Genomic DNA, 19,126 nt, shown 5'->3' with positions numbered 1-19,126 from the left:
TTTATTATTATTATTATTATTATTATTATTATTATTATTATTATCTTTTGTCGATTAGGCTTAAGATCCAACTTGTGCTGCATTTTGTATAATATATTCAATTTGACAAATACCACGTTTTTACGTGAATCCCCCATTTGGCGTTTTAATAACGAAATTGGGTACAGAAGAAAAGTCTTTAATAAGAAGAATAGTGCAACTTTTATACAAGATAAACGCGGCTGAAATAGCCATTATTCTCAATAAAACATGTATATTATTAATATATTATTATTGTCACTTTAGAATCGCAAAGTTAAAAGAAAGCAGAACGGTATCAGAATCTTCTCTATAGGTTTCAAAAAAGCAAATTCATAGGTATTTAATAGCATTGTTTACCTATAATTTTCACGTTGTCTAAAATTATAGTATTTTCTTACTGGAATTCCAGTGATTTTTTGAAAGTCTTATTGATTATATTTGTAATATATGTATATCTATATGTGTGTGTGTATTTATTCAATTAAAATAAGCCTCAACTAACTTGTTTATATCGAATTTACTTTAACTTGGAAATAACTGGCACTGACAGTAAGTAATGCGATGTTCTCCTACCCTGACCAGGGTTCGAACTTATACAGAAGCACAACAAAAGAACTCCAGATGATTTTGTAAGTTCATATCCAGACATACATACATACATATATATATATATATATATATATATATATATATATATATATATATATATATATATAGTGTGTGTGTGTGTGTGTGTGTCTGTGTATCTATCTATATAATATATATATATATATATATATATATATATATATATATCATATATATATATATATATATATATATATATAGGTATAATCGAAGGGGCGGGTCATGGAAAGGCACTATCCATATGCATTTTATTAAGATATATGCCGACGTTTCACAAGTCCACATAGTTGCATTTTCAAGGCTGCAAACAAGCGAACATGGCAATCAATAAACTAATAAAATCCGAATTACATATAATTAAATTAAAACATTCAGAATATAATTGATAAAACATTTACTTAAAGAACAAGCAAATAGCTGGTGACAACCTACCCAGAAGGAAATTATAAACATACTACTGTACTCGTATAGAGTTACAACGAGAGAGAGAGAGAAAAAAAAAAACAATAACAAACATACAGACAGAGAAAAACAGCTCAACAAGACCATCAGGCAATAAACAATTGTGTGGATGACGTTTGGGAGTTTAACGGTGGTACGGTCAATTTGATAATAATGGATTCCAGTATTGTTAAGTCGTTTTCTTTTTGTACCTGTCCTACTATTAAAAAATCTTTATTGTCTATATAGGTTTTACATATTTTTGAATGGTTTTTAATATTAGATTGTTCAGGGCTAGACAATCTGCTCCCAGTTCTGAAGCTGACCCCTCTGTGAGCATCATTGCGCGCTCGCAACAGCGTCTTTGTACATCCGATATAGATCCCCTGACTACATCTGGGGCACTTGTACTTATATATAACGTTGCATGTAAACAAAGGACTGAGCTTGTCTTTGGACTTGAAGAGAGAGCCAACTGTTCGGGGATTCTTCGGAATGAGTTTCAGGTTGAGAGCCGGTAATTCTTTTTGAATGATGGTTAGAAATTTCTTCCTGAAAGTGTCATCTTGTATGTAGGGGAACGCCGCGTACAAATTCATTTTAGGGACAGTGTGATATAGAGGAAGTGGCGTCATCTTCTTATTCAACATACTATTTAACTGTCTGAAGAATAGTTTTGATGGAAAACAGTTGTTCCTGAAATAGTTTGAAAGAGTTGTTATTTCTTCATGAAAGGTCAGCCAATGAGATGACAGAGTAAAAGCCCTGTGGAGGAGGGTAGAAACAGCGTTTAATTTAAAATTGAAATAACACGAGCTATAAAAATTCATACCTAAACTAGTAAATATACCTTTACGATATATACCCGTGTGGAATCCTACAGAGTTCTTGGAAACAAGAACGTCCAAAAATGGGAGTTTACTGTTAGATTCTTTTTCTAGCGTAAATTTTATGTTAGGGTGTTGGGTATTGACGAAGTCCAAGAAAGAATCTGCATTAGAATCTTGTTTAAATAGGACAAACGTGTCATCAACATAACGTTTATAAAATAAAGGGAGGAAGGATAAGGGGCAGGTGTCCATTATGTGCTCTTCCTGAGTTCATAAAAATGTTGGCGAACGTAGGTCCCAAAGGAATTCCCATGGCCATTCCCTCCACCTGTTTGTACAGAACTTCATTGAAAATGAAGGCTGTGTCCAGCCCTAAAATGAATTTGTACGCGGCGTTCCCCTACATACAAGGTAACCAATTGGTTCCCAGCCACGTAGAAATATCTAATCCTCCGGGCCAGCCCTAGGAGAGCTGTTCATCAGCTCAGTGGTCTGGTTGAACTAAGATTTACATCTTCTTTTTTTAACTTCCCCAGAAGTTCAGGCGGAGGTGCAATGCATTGGTACCCTATTGCTATTCTCTTTGCATTTTGATTAACTTTTATCTATCAATTTATTTTTCCTTTTTAATAAATCAAATCTCCTCTGTTTGCATTTGCCTTTACCGTCGTCTGAATCATAACAAAAATAAAATCCCTGCTTTATCGACCTACCCACCTACTGCACACGCCTTGCCGCTATAAATACCTGTAAACCACATATCTTAATTCACTTTCTTGTAGACTCTCTTAGATGACTGCCTGCGCGCTGTCGACACGTCAGAGGTAATAAACCGAAGACAACTGAAATCTTTATATGTCCTTAGGAAACCTGATACACCAGCTACATGCTGATGAGAAAAAGATAATAAGAAGAATTGAGAAGATTCTTTATGAATTAAATGCCGTTGAAACAGCTATAATATTCAATGCTACTGCCCTCAGAGAAGGCCTCCTTCCTGAAAATAATGTTTATCGATTAAGCATCACAAATACGATAATATTTAGCCATTTTTTTTTACGTGTTTGTTCGATTGCATATTTACCTGATTGCCAACTGTTCGGAAAACAAGAGCAATATCTCTATTGCCAACATCCTAATGGCTTCACCACACCTTTACGACGGCTATAAAAATGTTCCCCTCAGTCTCTCTCTAGGATATTGCAATTGAGGAGCCTTCTTGGAGTTGTTGTGTCTTGTTTGCAAATTCTCAAAAAATGGTTCTTCATGAGTTGCTTGAAAGAGGGAATTTTGTGTCTTGAAAAGCCGATGAGAGCATAATTGACACTAAATCTTGGATAGAACTTCAAGGATGATTAAGAAATCTTCCTGGAAGTTCTATCCAAGATTAGACCTAGTGTAAGATGTGTTCTCTTCATTTTCTTTTTCAAGAAAACAATAGAAAAATAAAGACATCAAAATGGTGTGCCCATGTTAAAGGGAGAATAGAGCAGATGACATCTTGCTGAAGCCGACTGAAACAAACGACGATCGTACTCGGATGATTCATTTTATTTTTACTAAACCTATAAACGTCATAAAAAAAATAACTCTCAGAAATTCCCACTTATTTTCTCTGATCGCCAAAACTCTCTTTGAAAATCTTATTTTGGATGAGTATGAATTTATTCATCACCTGTGCTTATCAATACCTGACAATGATGCATTGCGAGGACATTATTTAGTATTGCACTTTCTTTCATCTCATTGTCTTTATTGCTTGTGTGATTTTTCCGATTTTCCTTTTAGACTATTAATCACGCCTATTCGTGGGACTTTTACTTGTTGACAGCTGCATGTTTTGATGAGTCAGTGGTTCGGCAGAGCCTGTCTATTCTCTGGTTGATCTTTTTGTTAAACGATACTTTGCTTACTAATGCTTCTGGAATAAGCCATGGAGGATTTACAGGATGTTCTACTTCCAGGACTTATCCCTAACATCCTCATTCAGTCGATTTTGGAATGGTTTATAGAGGCTCATGTACCAGAGAAATTCCGCGAGTCTGTGTCTAACTCACAATGGTTTTATCCACGCTTCATTTAGCCAGAAGGAACCGGTTTGATCTTACTGTCGCTTTATTGACCAAGAAGGAACCTTTTTGTCGTAAAGAAGAAGTACCAGCAAGATTTGTTATTCAATTCTCCTCCACCTGCAATAGCTATCCTATACTCAAAAGTTATCCCATACTCAAATGTGCATGATTTACTAACGCAGGATGTTTGTTAGTTAGTTGCTCGCTGAAAAGCTCGACAACCTAACTCTGTGAACCTCTAAAAGTTGTACCCATTACCTGAAATTACATAATACCTACTTTCTTTCATTGTCTAGTTTTGATCGTCTTAAAACAATTTTCTCAAATCGTGGACGCCAATAATAGAGAATCCGCTTCAGACAATATTTATATAGTTCGTTGGGTGACACAATATCCTCTACAAGGGATTTACTGAAGAATTTGCTCTTTTTCCTAAACTGTCTTATTAGTTTTTCCCAACTGTCATATTAGCGTATTCATTTGCACGTATTCCCTCCCGTATGCACATATCTGTTTGTGCATGAATGGTGTTGGAAACATATGCGAATCAGGTAATTATAGAAAGCAGATTTTATCCCATATTATTTACGCACCATGATAACCGCATCATTATGATCGTTCATAATGTGTGTTTACAGTCTTAGCAAAAGAGTCACAAGACAAAAGTCCAATGACCTGCGTGATACTCAAGGAAAACCTTTTTCCCTCGGGTCATCCACGCATTCCGAACACACGGAGATTATAAGTCGCCAGCGATATTTAAACGAACCTTTTAAACCTTTCATAGATAATCATCAGAGAGAAATTGACAGTGACTTCACAAAACGAGAGACCCTCTGGAAACCACCATTCGCTTCCAATAGCCTTTCTCCTTTTCGCATCCAGTCAGTTCCAGATTCCAGCCCAAGTTTCAATTAAGAGATTCCAGCGGCCGCGCCGCGTAGGGGAAACGATTTGCAGTCGGCTGTGCTTCCAATGGCTTTCCGAAGGTTAAACCTTCACCTAAATGATCTTCCTATTGAGGGGGGTTGGGGGGTTGCTTTTTAGAAAACTTTGTTACATTTGTCAACGCTGATTGCGGTCGAATTTCACCTCTGCCACAATTCGCGCTGCTTCTGGCTGCTGGTGATTGAGGAGTTTCGCCAGTGACCTCGCTGGAACTTCTTTCTAGTTTTTTCTCCAGTAATTTGGCTCGTTTATTGTCTAGTGTACCCTGTGTACCAATTTCTTGGATGTACAGATGTTTTGTTGAAGCATTCATACTTCTACAACAATTTTCTTTTGTATAATCAGTTGATTGACTGACTGCGTTCAACTCACCGACTGTCTGGTGTACCGAGAGTCATTTCTTAGATGTACAGATGGTATGTTGATGCATTCATTCTTCTACAACAATTTTCTTTTGTATAATCAGTTGATTGACTCTGACTGCGTTCAACTCACTGACTGTCTGGTGTACCGTGAGTTATTTCTTGGATGTACAGATGGTGTGTTAATGTATTTTCTACAACAATTTTTCTTTTGTATTATCAATTGATTCACTGCATATCATATCGTTTCTCTCTTCATATGCAGATGATGACTATGGTGATAAAAAAAAAATATGACCGTAGTAAAGAGCGTCTTCAGAATTTTTATTTAGGTAATTACAACAGCAAAACTGATGTAATTACTGTCACAGTCGATAGTGTTGGACAGATAGCAATTACTACCCGTTCGCAAACAGATATATGCTTATATCAAGGACGGTATGTTAGAACATTTTCTTTAACCTTGGAAATGAATAACGAGACAAGTTATTTTTTCTTCTTATATTCTAGTCTTTTTTTCGTTTCTACAATAGGTTTGTTTTTTATTGAGAATTTTTTTGGAAGGGATTTACGTACATTGCAGAAGTTTGTGTTAATATCTTTGGCGAATTACAGAAACACACACACACATATATTTAAATTACATATATATATATATATATATATATATATATATATATATATATATATATATATATATATATATATATATATATATATACATAATATACATATATATATGCGTGTGTGTGTGCATGTTTGTAAGCGAACGTACGTTGTGCTACACTTGAAACACGTAATTTCCGGACGCCGTGAAAGAAAAAAGCCGACATAAACAATCGCTGGCGGATATGAGCGCCGCCTAACTAACGCCTCCTGCTTTGATCGGCTGCGGTGAAATATTTGACCCGGCGAAGAAGAAACGTGCCAGGGAGGGGCCCCAGGAGAGCTCGAGACCCACCATTAAAGCGAAATGGGAAGGTGGGGGTTAGGGTCACGGGCCTCCCTCAGGAAGGATTGGCAACGGAGGCGGTTTGTTGGAGGGGGCTGGGGGGGGGGGGAGGGGGGGGGTGCTGGTGAGGTGGATGGATTATTTTAAGAGGGGGACTTTTATGGGAGGCTGTCTTTGAGGGAGCTGGTTATTTTGGAGGGGGCTTTATTTTAGGAGTAATTTATTTTTTAGGGGGATAGAATAGGTTTTTTAGGTGGACTTTTAAGTTTTTGAGGGGCTGTTTTTTTTGTTTTTTTTTTTTTTTTTTTTAGGCGCTAGGATTTTTTAAGAGGATTTTTTTGGGGTAGAGATTATTAGTTTTTTTTTTTGAGGGGGTGCTATGATTTGTTAGGGGGATTTTTGGGGAGGATTGTTTTAGGGGGATTTTTTTTGGGGAGAGAATTAGTTTTTTTTTTTTTTTTGAGGGGCTACATTTGCTTTAGGAGGACTGGTTTGTTTTAGGGGCTAGGTTTTTTTTGGAGGGGTGGTTTTATTTGGAAGGGGCCCTAGGACTTTTGGAGGTCCTTTTGGGAGAGGCTGTTTTTTTTTTCTTCTTTGAGGGGGAGGAGAGAAATGTACAACAGGAAACTAAATCAGCAGGTTCGCGGAGAAGCCATCATTCCCAAATCACCTGTCAGAAGAGGTGGTTATTTATTATTCGGATGTGCGCTGTGGGTCTGCCCCATACCTTTACCTCTTACTTTACTCCTTTCTCCAGTATATCCTTTCATCCCCCCCCCCCCCTTCTTGGTATAGAGGTTCCATCATCGATTTAACACTTAAATAGCGAATAGGGCTTCCTTGAAGCTCCCCCCGCCCCCACCAGCCAAACACCTTCCAAACTAAATGACATCTACAGTTAATGGTCATATTTACTAAAACATCAGTTCCTAGTTAGACGAGGCGGTTACGTGCTCGACTACCGATCTCAGGGTCCGGGTTCGATTCCCCGCTCTGCCAACGTGGAACCAGAGGAATTACTTTCTGGTCCTAGAAATTCATTCTCGATGTGGTTCGGATCCCACAATAAGCTGTAGTTCCCGTTACTAAGTAACCAATTAGTTCCTAGCCACGTCAAAATATCTAATCCTTCGGGCCAGCCCTATGAGAGCTGTTGATCAGTTCAGCGGTCGGGTAAAACTAAGATATACTTAACAAATTTCCAAAAGGGGAAATCAAGTCCTTAAACTGGAGGCACAAGAACAAGTTAATGATAAGCAAAAGTAATTCCCGGAATAGTTTTTGGAATGGTAAACGTTTCTCTGTCAAGACGCCCCTCGTGATGTAGGTTACAATGGATCGAGCCGAAGGGGCTGAGATGGGGGCGTTTTGTGGGCGGATGAGGGAAGGGTAAGTGCCATAGGCGTGAGAGGGCGTCTTGTGTGTGTTTGTGCGCAGGGCCTTCGGCGGGTAAGATGGGGAGGGGGTTGGGTGTGGTAGAATGGGTGGGGGTTGTTTATAACCATGTATTGTGGGTAGAGGTGAGAAGGTGAAATGAGGGACGTCTGCAAGAGGTACTGAAGTGATACTTCCTCCTCCTCCTCCTCCTCCTCCTCCTCCTCCTCCTTTCTCTCCCTCGTCAACCTCCTCCCTCCCATTCTGTTCCATTTCTATCATCAAACCCCCATTACGTCCAGCCTACATCATCTACCCTTGCACTTTTCCCCATCGATTATTATCATTCAATCTAATTGCATGTCAGCTCTATTATCCACTCCATTCCATTCTCCACCATCCTCCCAACACGCTATTTCCCATCTCTGTCCTCCATCCCATTCCATTCTCCTTCCGTCATCCATCCCTCAATAACCATCCCCATTCCTTCAGTTTCCAACAAATTTAATTTCTCCCTCCACCTACCAACACATTCTCTTTCCTTTCATCTCATTCCTTCAGTTCCTTCAATCTATCTTCGACGGTGGCTTGATTGCTGCCTTAATTACACTCTCATTACCTGCGATTGTTACGGCGGGGATTGGCAGTCGAATTGACAGAGGGATACGGGAGGTGTTTAGGCTGAAGTTTTCTTTTTTTATACTTGAAAAAAAAAATTTTCATAGATGAAATGTTTTTCCAGGCGTCTAGACTGAGCTCATTTTTTTCTCTCGTTGCAACAATAGTTAAATGAATTATGGCTTTGTTCATGATGTACTTGATATGTCTAGTTCAGTAGGTGAAATATTCTCTCTCTCTCTACTCTCTCTCTCTCTCTCTCTCTCTCTCTCTCTCTCTCTCTCTCTTTTCCATAATGTACTCAAGTCTAGTTCAGTATGTGAAATCTCTCTCTCTCTCTCTCCATAATGTACTCAAGTCTAGTTCAGTATGTGAAATCTCTCTCTCTCTCTCTCTCTCTCTCTCTTTTCCATAATGTATTTCAAGTCCTAAGAAGTTCCAGTTATGGTGGAAATCTCTCTCTCTCCTCTCTCTCTCTCTCTCTCTCTCTCTCTCAGACATCAAGCATCATCATCTGCCTTATTGGTCCATCCTCTTTGAGGAAGGTGGAAATCATGCTTTTCTAAAATGACCGACCTTGTCCGTTCAATCACGGAGGTCTTTACTGCTGTGGTTTTGTCGTTTCTCTTTCTGTTGCAGCCGATTTCAGTTTGTTTTTAGTTTATTTATTGGTTTCGTGGATGAGCTTTTCGACCCGAATATGACAATCATGTTATAACCCTATTTCAGACATTTTATCGCGAATTAAGATACTTAATTTTTCTTCATCGGAATTTCGTGTCTAGAACTGACATGGCTTGCTAATCAGCTGTTCTTCGATGGACAGCTGATGTGTCAGTTACAAATGAACTTTTACGTGTTTATTAATCTAGTAAGTTATTTATAAATCAATTTAAAGATGTATGGACTTACATCTCAAACTCTTGTGGTCTTACGACCTTAAGGGAAACAATTACAAACAGTATTATGTGCTGATGTTTCTGAGGTTAATTCGTCTTTCATTGTAAGTTTCCATAAGATTTCACTGATGTCTCCTCAAGGTCTTTTTTTTTCTTTTTTTTGTTGTGGGGGGGGGGGGGGGGGGGGGGGGGGGGGGGGTGTCCGTACTACTTTTCAGAAAACCATCTTTGTAGCAATGTTTTTATCTGACATTAGGTATCCACAGCCGAAATCACTGAATCTGCCATCTTACTTCTGACTGCCCGATATATTTGAATTGTAACTTCTGGGTGGTTGGTGAGCAGCGTAAGCCATCGCCAAGTAAGTTTTGCCCCCAGTAGATATTAGTTGCTGATATTTACCGTCAGCTCCAGAAAAACAGGCTTGGGTTATCAGGGCTTTCCTCCAGAAGGACCTGATTTTTTTTTTTTTTTTTTTTTTTACAGCCCACTAGCTTGCCTTATGTCGCTAAGCTAGTGCAACTTAGTAACTCCGTTGCTGTAGGTTTATTTGTAGAAAAAGATTTGCCCGACATTATTTCATGGAACTACGTCAGTGCTTCACAGCAAGAGGCTATGTGCCGTCAGTGCATCTCCAGTGGCCCACTGTAAGCATTACTTTGTAGCCTTTTATTTTACCTCCATTCTTGCTTCCATTCTGTTATTTAGCCGTCCCACCTCTCTACCTATTAATTTCTATGTGCAACTGGTTTTCTCCAAATTTCACGTTTAGATCTTTGTACTCCATGTAATTTACCTTCTGGATCTCTTTATTTTGCCGTCCAGCCACTCTAACTCCTTCTTTTTACTGTCTTAGCACTGATTGACCGAAAGTTCCCCAGTAAGCGCTTGGATTAACAGCCTAAATTTCATGAATTTAACATTTCATACATCAATACTTTTCTGATTATTTATGGTGGATAAATAATAATTATTGTATAGTTTCTTTAAGCTACTAATTAATAACATTACCTTGTTAATATTGTTATCTTGATCAGTGACATCCTGTGCAGAATTCTCATGTCTCCAAATTAAGAAAAATGAAGTCCATGATAAAAAAAAAAAAATAATAATAATAAAAAAATTACCAAGGATTTATTCTGAACGGTATCCAAGATTAAAAAAAAAGTGACCACGAAATTATTCAGAACGGTATCCAAATGTGACAAGGAAACATTGCTCAGTCTGGCTGGCCACGGCTGTCATTTCCCAACAGAACAAGCTCCGGTAAAATCATGTTTGTTGTGTCTCAATAAAACGAACCCATCGAAAGTGTTATGGTCAAGTACTCCGAGGAAGATGAGGAAAGTTCTTGTCGTATGGGAGCTGCTGTGGTTGCGGTTGTTAATTGTTATATGGGCGTGGGTGGATGGTGGATGGGAGGGCCGTCTGTATTAAACAATCCTCATTCCTCCTCCACCCCCCTTCCCACCCTCAGTCCCCCTTCAACCCCCCCCCCCCCCCCTCCGTACAGGTCGGAATTTAGAAGAAGAAGGAGTCTTGTTAGTTATTACCTAAAGGAAAACTCAAAAGATGACTATTCTTGGCGTCATCTTATCTTTTTTTTTCTTCTTCTTTTTTTGTCTTTTTTGTGTTTTTTTTTTTTATTCCGTAGGACTATGTCCCAATTTCGTCCGTTTTTTAATTCGTGTTCTGCATTTACCTGAAACCTTGATGAATAAACAGAAAATTATCTACTGGACAAACAAAAAAATTGCAACTGGATAGATATACAGATATAAAAAGATAAAAAAAATACAATATTTCCTCATCTCGTTCCATGAAGTGCTGAGAGGAAGACTGAAAGATTGAAGAAAGAAATTATAGTTCTAATTGGACTAAATGCAATTAATGACATGTTGTGTGTGCGTGTGTGTCAATTTGCGGTTTAGAATGTAACTTCGCGTTTATGTGACATCGCAAACATATGCAAGTTTAAATAAAAATTAAGATTCAAATACATGCACCCATTTAGTTGCTGACAAGTTAGGTGACCTAGCGACGGACCTGGATTAAACTGAAACCTGTTATTAATTTTATCATTTTAATCTTCATTATTATTATTATTATTATTTATTAATTATTATTATTATATTTTAATATTATTATTATTATTATTATTATTATTATTATTATTTATTGATTACATGGTGTACTTAATTGTTCATTTGGACTAGAGATGAAACCCAAGGAAGTGTCGGGAAGCTTTGTAAAGGGTTTTTAAATTATACACGAACTTGCAACATTTTTTATTATTGTGGACCTCTTAGAACATTATATATACTCTCGCGATAGAGAGTTTTTCCCAGACAAACAGTTATTATTATTATTATTATTATTATTATTATTATTACATATTATTATTTACACTGATTTACATAGAGCGTTTGAGCTGCTTGGCTGAGCAACGAAAGGAATATAAAATGAAATGAAAGAACAACGAACAAACCCATTTGCCATTTTCGAACCGCATAAGACCATCATTAAACGGCTCGTGACCTGGATCAAGTTACGTCCAGTGTTGATTGATTGATCGATCAGTCGCGGCCGCGACGTAGGCCGGTGGGTGGGTAGGTGGCCGGCCGGGGTTGGAGGGTGATAGATAGGCAACGTGTTCCGTCGCACCGCAGACGAGACACGACTGGAGTTCAGACGTCACGGGCCGCTGCCTTCGCCGCCGAAGTCCACCTTCGGCGGCTAGATAGCTGCTGCCGCTGCTGCTGCCTCTGTTCCTCCGCTCCACCGCCGATGGTGTGTCACCGCTAAGCCGCTGCCGCAGGACCGTAAGCGACTTCCGTTGGCTAAAAGCAGCAACATCACCTCCTCCTCCCCCTCCCGCCAAAACTATCAACCTTCTCTCTCTCTCTCTCTCTCTCTCTCTCTCTCTCTCTCTCTTTCAAGAACTGTCTAAAGAGCTCTCTCTCTCTGTCTCTTCGTCTCTCTCTCTCCAGAAATGAGATTGTATAAAGAGCGACCTCTCTCTCTCTCTCTCTCTCTCAAAGAGCTGTCTAAAGAGCTCTCTCTCTCTCTCTCTCTCTCTCTCTCTCTCTCTCTCTCTCTCTCTCAAAGAGCTGTCTAAAGGGCTCTCTCTCTCTCTAGAAAAGATTGTCTGAAGAGGGTCCCTCCCCCACCCACAACCTCTCTCTCTCTCTCTCTCTCTCTCTCTCTCTCTTAATAGTGAATGGACGAGAGAGAGAGAGACTTAAGCTTACGTTCAATCGGGCAATAAAAGTTTGTTATCTACACCAAGGAGCAATTGTTTATATTATCATTATTATTATTAATATTATTTCCACATTCTTTACTGCTACCTAATGATTACCATTTTTCTTTTCAACTCTAATGCTTCGACAATGCAATTTTGAAAAATTAAAATTGTCTTGGAAGCTGATATATGCCTCATCAATTTTCATTTCCATAAACACAACCGATTCTCTATATAACTTAAAAAGTTCTCTGAAACTTGAGTCTCGAGGGAATTCGACATTTTGGTGTTTTGACATCGATTTAAAACGCTGTCAAAGAATGTTCCAATCAATAATAATAATTTGTTTCAATTTATCTTCAGCACCCAAGCGACACGAGATTTATCAATAACATAATTTTAAAAATATTAACAATCATAGAGTTGGCGATAAAAAAAATTTACATTAAAAGAATGACAATCATAAAGTTGGCTATCAAAATTTCAATTAAGTACAGGGTGTCCATAAAGTCCCAGTACCATTACAAGGAATAAATACTTGTAGCTAATGGTACTGGGACTTATGGACACCCTGTATAATTTTCATGAAGGTATTTTGAAATATCCTAAAACCAACTATAGGAGACATCAGATGATATTGGAATTAAAATAAAATATCAAAATTTATTTATAACTCATATAATAAGCTAAGCAAATACGAAGAATAAAATAGAGACCTTTCGTACTTATTGCTTGCATGCAAAAAGCTCATCATTCATACTTTACGAGCAAGATTGCTCTGGTTTTTTGTTTTTTGTTTTTTGTGTGTGTTAAAGACCTCCCTTTTAATATGTCAAAACGTATACAATTCATGTTTTTCCTTCTACACTTCTGTGTAAAATTTCGCGTATAAAGAAATAAATAAAACGAGCCTATTTTTTCTATAAAGAAATGGTTCCCAACATGTCGTCTTAGGAGAGTGAAAGATTGACATTCAGCAATATACAATACATACATATTATTAATATATATATATATATATATATATCATATAATTATTATATATATATATATATATATATATATATATATATAGATAGATAGATAGATATATAGATATATATATATATCTATATATATCTATCTATATATATATATATGTATATATTATATTATATATTAATAATTATATATATATATATATATATATATATATATATATATATATAAATTGCTTCTCGAAGTCCCAAATGATTGAATGACTGTTGTAGATTACATTGGCCTTATGCCAGCACGGTCTCTAGCTCCTGGAGCAGATTGTACATTGACATTCATTTTTAATCTTAGTCTTCGTTAGTCATTTAAATTTTACCGTAACTTCATGCAAGTGATTGCATTTCTTGAGACTTAGACAGCTGTTTTTAGCCATGTCTGAAAATACCTGAACGCAACCTCTGCATCTTCGCATAAGGGGGGTCGTGTTCCTGCAGAAGCCCTTCGCTATTCTTGCTCCATTTGCAAACTTTTCCCCGGTGCGTATTTTCCTCAGGTTTCTTTGTAGGAAGGAATATAGACCATTTACTATCATATACTACATATTCAATTCCTGTCCGAGACGATTCAAAACCGTTTCCTTTCACATTTCGGTAAATTCATATGTACAAGACAGCCTTCGCCTACTTGATTGTTGATATAAAACTGAAGAAGCCTGACAATCTAGCTATCGAAATCTCCTTTCGGCAAATCAGTGTAGTAGGATTTCTTAAATATAACAACCTTAGAAGCTTTCATCCTTTTGCAATCACGGTCCGCCATGTATTTGATTACGAATCCTCTTATAACAAGAGGGCGTGGTCTAGACGTTTGTTCTGGTCATTTAATTATACTCCCTCGGGATATCCAATCCTCTCATCCTTCGTGCTCGGGGCGGTGGTGGTGACTTTGGAAGTCAATGACGCAAGATTCCAAGAAATGGTGACGGATGGTTCAGTTCCTTAATCCAGCGAGAGGGTGTGTGTGTGTGTGTGTGTGTGTGTATGAGAGATTAAGGAGGTCATTAGTAAACCTGGTAAAAGAGGTGATAGAGGCCAGAATGACTAATGAGCAGAATGGTGAAGAGGAGGAGGAGAGAAGTGGATGAAGAAATTCTCAGACAGAGGAAAAAACGTTTAGTAAACAAGTGATAATGACGTAAAGTATTATTCTCTAGGTCAGGTGATAGATCCCTAAAGAATGATACGAAGTGTGGAGGAGTGAAGATAAAACATTAAATAGTTAGACAAGAATATGTAGAATATGAGTAGGAAGACGAGGAGGAAGAGGGCCAAAGAGAAGACCAGCAGAAATAATGAGGAAGAACTGGAAGAAGACGAAGACTTTCACTGGCCTCGTCTCTTCCTCCTCAGGGCGAGGTGCTGTTACCCCCTGGGGCCAAAGTCTCATCTCTCTCAAAGAGAAAAAGAAGAGAGGAAAAAATATCGAGCATCTTTAACCTTCCCTCCTCCATTTGAACGCTTCTTCCTCCCCTCCCCCTACTCCCTTCTACACCTTCTCCCCCCCCATTACCTGATGGCCCCGGGCTGCATTAGTGAGAATGCTGAACTAAATGGTTCTCATGCTTGGGGGTTTATGTACGGAGCCTTTCGGGATGAGTCAAGTGTTGCCAAATTCGTTGTTTAATCATACGTAGGATGTGACTATGTCTGTTTCTGTTTGTATCACAGACACATACATTCATTCGTCATTAAGCCGTCTCCTAGTTCCTCGTTGGACGAGTGGTTTACGTGCTCGCCTACCGATTCAGTAGTCGCAAGTTCGATTCCCTAACTCTGGCAACGTGGAATCAGAGGAATTTATTTCTGGTAATTAGAAATTCATTTCTCGATATAATGTGGTTCGGATTCCACAATAAGTTGTAAGTCCCGTTGCTAAGTAACCAATCGGTTCCTAGCCACGTAAAAATATGTAATCCTTTGGGCCCAGGAGGGTTGTTAATCAGCTCAGTGGTCTGGTTAAACTAAGATATACTAAAGCCGTTTCATCTAACGAGGGATGCCTATTCATACTTTAACTGCTGGGTGGCGGATGAACTCCCTGTAAAGTTAAACTTCCATATATTTAGCCGTTTTACATAACTACGCAGGAGGCGCATCAGCAACTCGTTAAAGCACCTATATCACACAGCACCGTTCGCCAGTATCTTGCACTCATTCTCTGACTTCGGAACTTCTTTCACACCACATGTTCCTAAATCATCCTTCTCCTCCTAAAGAGTTCTGAATTATGCGCTTATTTCACCCGCCTACCATCCTCCATTTATTCCACATGACCAAACCATCTCAAAAGACTTTGATTCGTCCTTTTTAATATTTCTAACTATTTTATCCAGAAATTCTTGTTATTCACACACACACACCACACCACACATATATACATACACACACACACACACACACACACACACATATATATATATATATATATATATATATATATATATATATAATATATATTATATACGTGTGTGTATAATGCTGCAAAGATTAATATTATTCCTTGCAACAATGTATGTTAAACTTACAATTTACACATTTGGGCAATTTCGCGGTCACATAATATACCCAAAATACACCCACTCACATACCACACGCACACCCTCACAAACACACATATATGTATCCTCATATATATATGTGTGTGTGTGTGTGTGTGCGTGTGTGTCTTTGTGTGGGGGGGTGTAGATGTGAGTGTATGTTTGGGTGCCTGTGTATATTATGTGTCTACTAATGTGCCCAGTTCTGTGAATTGTATGTCTAACATACACTGCTGAAAGGATTAAATATTAAGCTTTGCATCGTTATGCAAATGATAATTCACTGTTCATTCATTTACATCGTTCAGGGCAGAGGGTCGACAAACTGTATATGAAATTAAGTGAACTTGTATGAATGAGAAAAAAGGACTTTGTGAGGAGAAATTATTCTTTTATTATTATACTCTTAAGGCAATTTTGGACTGTTCGGTTTTTAAGAGGATCTCGTTGGGAGGGAAGTTAATTTTTTTTTTTTAAAGGCATCAATGATTATTAAATGAGACCGTCATTCTTTGTTATCGTCTGGTGTTGTAATAGTTTTATGTGTCTCTTTTATAGTGGTTTTGATAATTACTGTAATGTTGGTGGTATTGCTTTATATCGACAGGGGTTTTTTATTTTTATGTTTCCTTTATTGTGGTTTTAATAATTACTGTAACGTTGGTGGTATTGGTTTATATCGACTCGGTTTTCTTTGTTTCTTTTATTGTGGTTTTGAGAACTACTGTAAAGTTGGTGGTATTGCTTTATATCGACTCTTTTTTTATGTTACTTTCATTGTGGTTTTAATAATTACTGTAATATTTGTGGTATTTCTTCATATCGACTCGGTTTTTCTTATATTTCTTTTATTGTTTTTGATAAATTACTGTAATGTTGGTGGTATTGCTTTACATCGACTTGGTTTTTTTATGTTTCTTTTATTGTGGTTTTGATATTTACATTTAATGATAGTGGTATTGCTTGCGACAGTAATTGTACAATATTTGAAAAGTTGAGTCTAAATGGTAATTAGGAAATTGATTGATGAGTAACATATTTCAACCTACTGCATGCATAACATTAGCCCCACTTTTGCCTAGTTTCAAAATTGCTCTGTGGTTTTTCATCCTCCATTTGTGAGTCACTTCTTAAAGACTGGAAATTATTTTCTCATCTTCATGATTATATTTCTTTTGCAACGTTCAAGCATTTCCGCTAACAGGTGGCTCCGAAGAAGAAAAAACTCGCAATAATCACAGCCAAACTTACTTTAACGGAGGAAATCTTGCACAAAATGAGTTCCTTTATTGCATATGCACTGATGGATCATAACAGACACTGGGCTACTCACCTCACAATTCAATTACTTATTCTCTTAGCACTCGCTTTATTCCATGTATATATATATTTTTTATAATTTTAATAGCAAATGAATGAATGATTTAATACTAAAACCTGTCGAAAAGAATAATGGTCATAAATCCCTCTTATTTATATAAGCATCAATCTTTCAGGTACGTGAACGATTACCGTGAACTGAACCAAGGGAGACACAACCATCATCATACTAAGTGGACGTCCAACGCGTCTCATCTGGCGGCTGCGGATGACGCGTTGTCATCCGTCGTTGCTCACCCGGTGGATGCCTACCTTCTGCTCAAGAGGCTGACTGTCGAATGGGCTAGTGTGGAGGACGCCATGAACCAGCATGCTAATGCCACCCAGGGTGAGATTATGAGAGCAGCCCGTACCCAGAGTTTTTATGTTGCGGGGGCGGGGCGGGGGGGGGGGGGCGCTAGGTTCTCTTTTACTCGAAAACTGGACCTTTTCTTCTATAAATGTCATTGCATATATAGCTATATACAAGATGAAATACTTGAAAATGTTAATTTAGTTATGTTAAGAAGAAAAATTGGGTATGCGGTCTATGCCCTTCTACCCGATTAGATGTTATTCAGAGTACTGACTTTGGTTGACAGAATTTTACAGTTCAATGAAAAGGATAGTCACAGAAAATATGGATTTCCAGAAATTTTTTTTTTTGTGGGGGGATCATTCGAAACACCCCCCTCTCCCCTCCCCTTTCGGTACAGGCCTGGAGAGCAAGATGTGAAAGCTGGTGTCAACATTGTTTTAATTTTTATTTATTTATTTATTTATTATATTTTTTTTTTTGCTTAAATTGGAAATGTAAAGGTGTGAACCTAAGAACAGCTTAAGTTAAAAAGATGAAATAATAGGTAGGATAAATCAGTAAATTATTATAGATCCTGTAATGAATTAGTGTGACATTCTCATTTCATACTTTACTCTATTGCATACACTTACAATGGGCTCACGTTCAGTAGTCCGTGGTCCGATCCAGACCTGCCTCCCACCAGTCGAAACTGCCGTGAATATGTATACTACTAGCATCGGCTGTTTAAGAAAAGGGCGTGAGGTTAGCAACAACTTCCCAAAAACCTTCCTGAGGGCTAGGAGGCTGTGCCCCTCTGAAGTGGAAAAAGGGTTATGGTGAAATTATATACATATATATATGTGTGTGTTTATAAGGAGAAAACTGAGCTAATTTCCCCCTTTATTTCGACCTGACAGAATTTTTGTATTTACAAGGAGAAAACACTAATCGTTTTCCTCTCTCCTTCCACCTGACAGAATTGGTGCAGCGCGTTGTCCTATTCCGCGAGGGATCCAGTTTTCCTGCCATCGAGGATCTCCACGGGGCTGCCGTAGCCCTGGTGAGGTTGCAGGATACGTACAACCTCAACATGACCACCCTGCCTGCTGGAACCTTCACTGGGGTGGGACTTTTGGAACAAGGTACGTTCCTTAGATTGTCTGCCTCAGGAATTAGTTTTTTGTCTTTAGTTATTATTATTATTATTGAAAAGGTGAAAATACTCATATGGATCAATCTCACCATTAACTAGTACTATGTATTCTAACTGCATTCTCTCTCCTTTCCTTTAATCTTGTTGTCCAGCCTCTCTAGCTGTTACCGCTTAATGCAGCTGTGGGGGCTTCTCTCAATTCCACCTTGAGATCCTTGTACTTCATATGCTTTATTTTCTGTATCTCTTTATCTTGCTGTCCAGCCACTCTAACTCCCTCTTTTCATTGACTTCAAAATTGAACAGCCAAAAGTGCCCCAGTGCTTGATTGACAGCTTTAATTTCGTAAAATCA

General features: G+C 38.0%; 1 protein-coding gene across 1 annotated transcript in view; it reads left to right on the top strand.

The window, feature by feature from the left end:
• Nucleotides 1-19,126, top strand: part of LOC135202022 (prolyl 4-hydroxylase subunit alpha-2-like) — a 42,883-nt gene that overhangs the window by 15,777 nt on the left and 7,980 nt on the right. The window contains 2 exon segments of the mRNA XM_064231297.1: nucleotides 17,456-17,667; nucleotides 18,597-18,761. Coding sequence (XP_064087367.1) covers nucleotides 17,456-17,667; nucleotides 18,597-18,761 — 377 coding nt within the window.

Source organism: Macrobrachium nipponense, chromosome 30 (assembly GCF_015104395.2).
Source record: "Macrobrachium nipponense isolate FS-2020 chromosome 30, ASM1510439v2, whole genome shotgun sequence".
Lineage (NCBI taxonomy): Eukaryota > Metazoa > Arthropoda > Malacostraca > Decapoda > Palaemonidae > Macrobrachium > Macrobrachium nipponense.
Note: the sequence above shows the minus strand (reverse complement) of the source record. Positions and strands in the feature narration are given on the sequence as shown.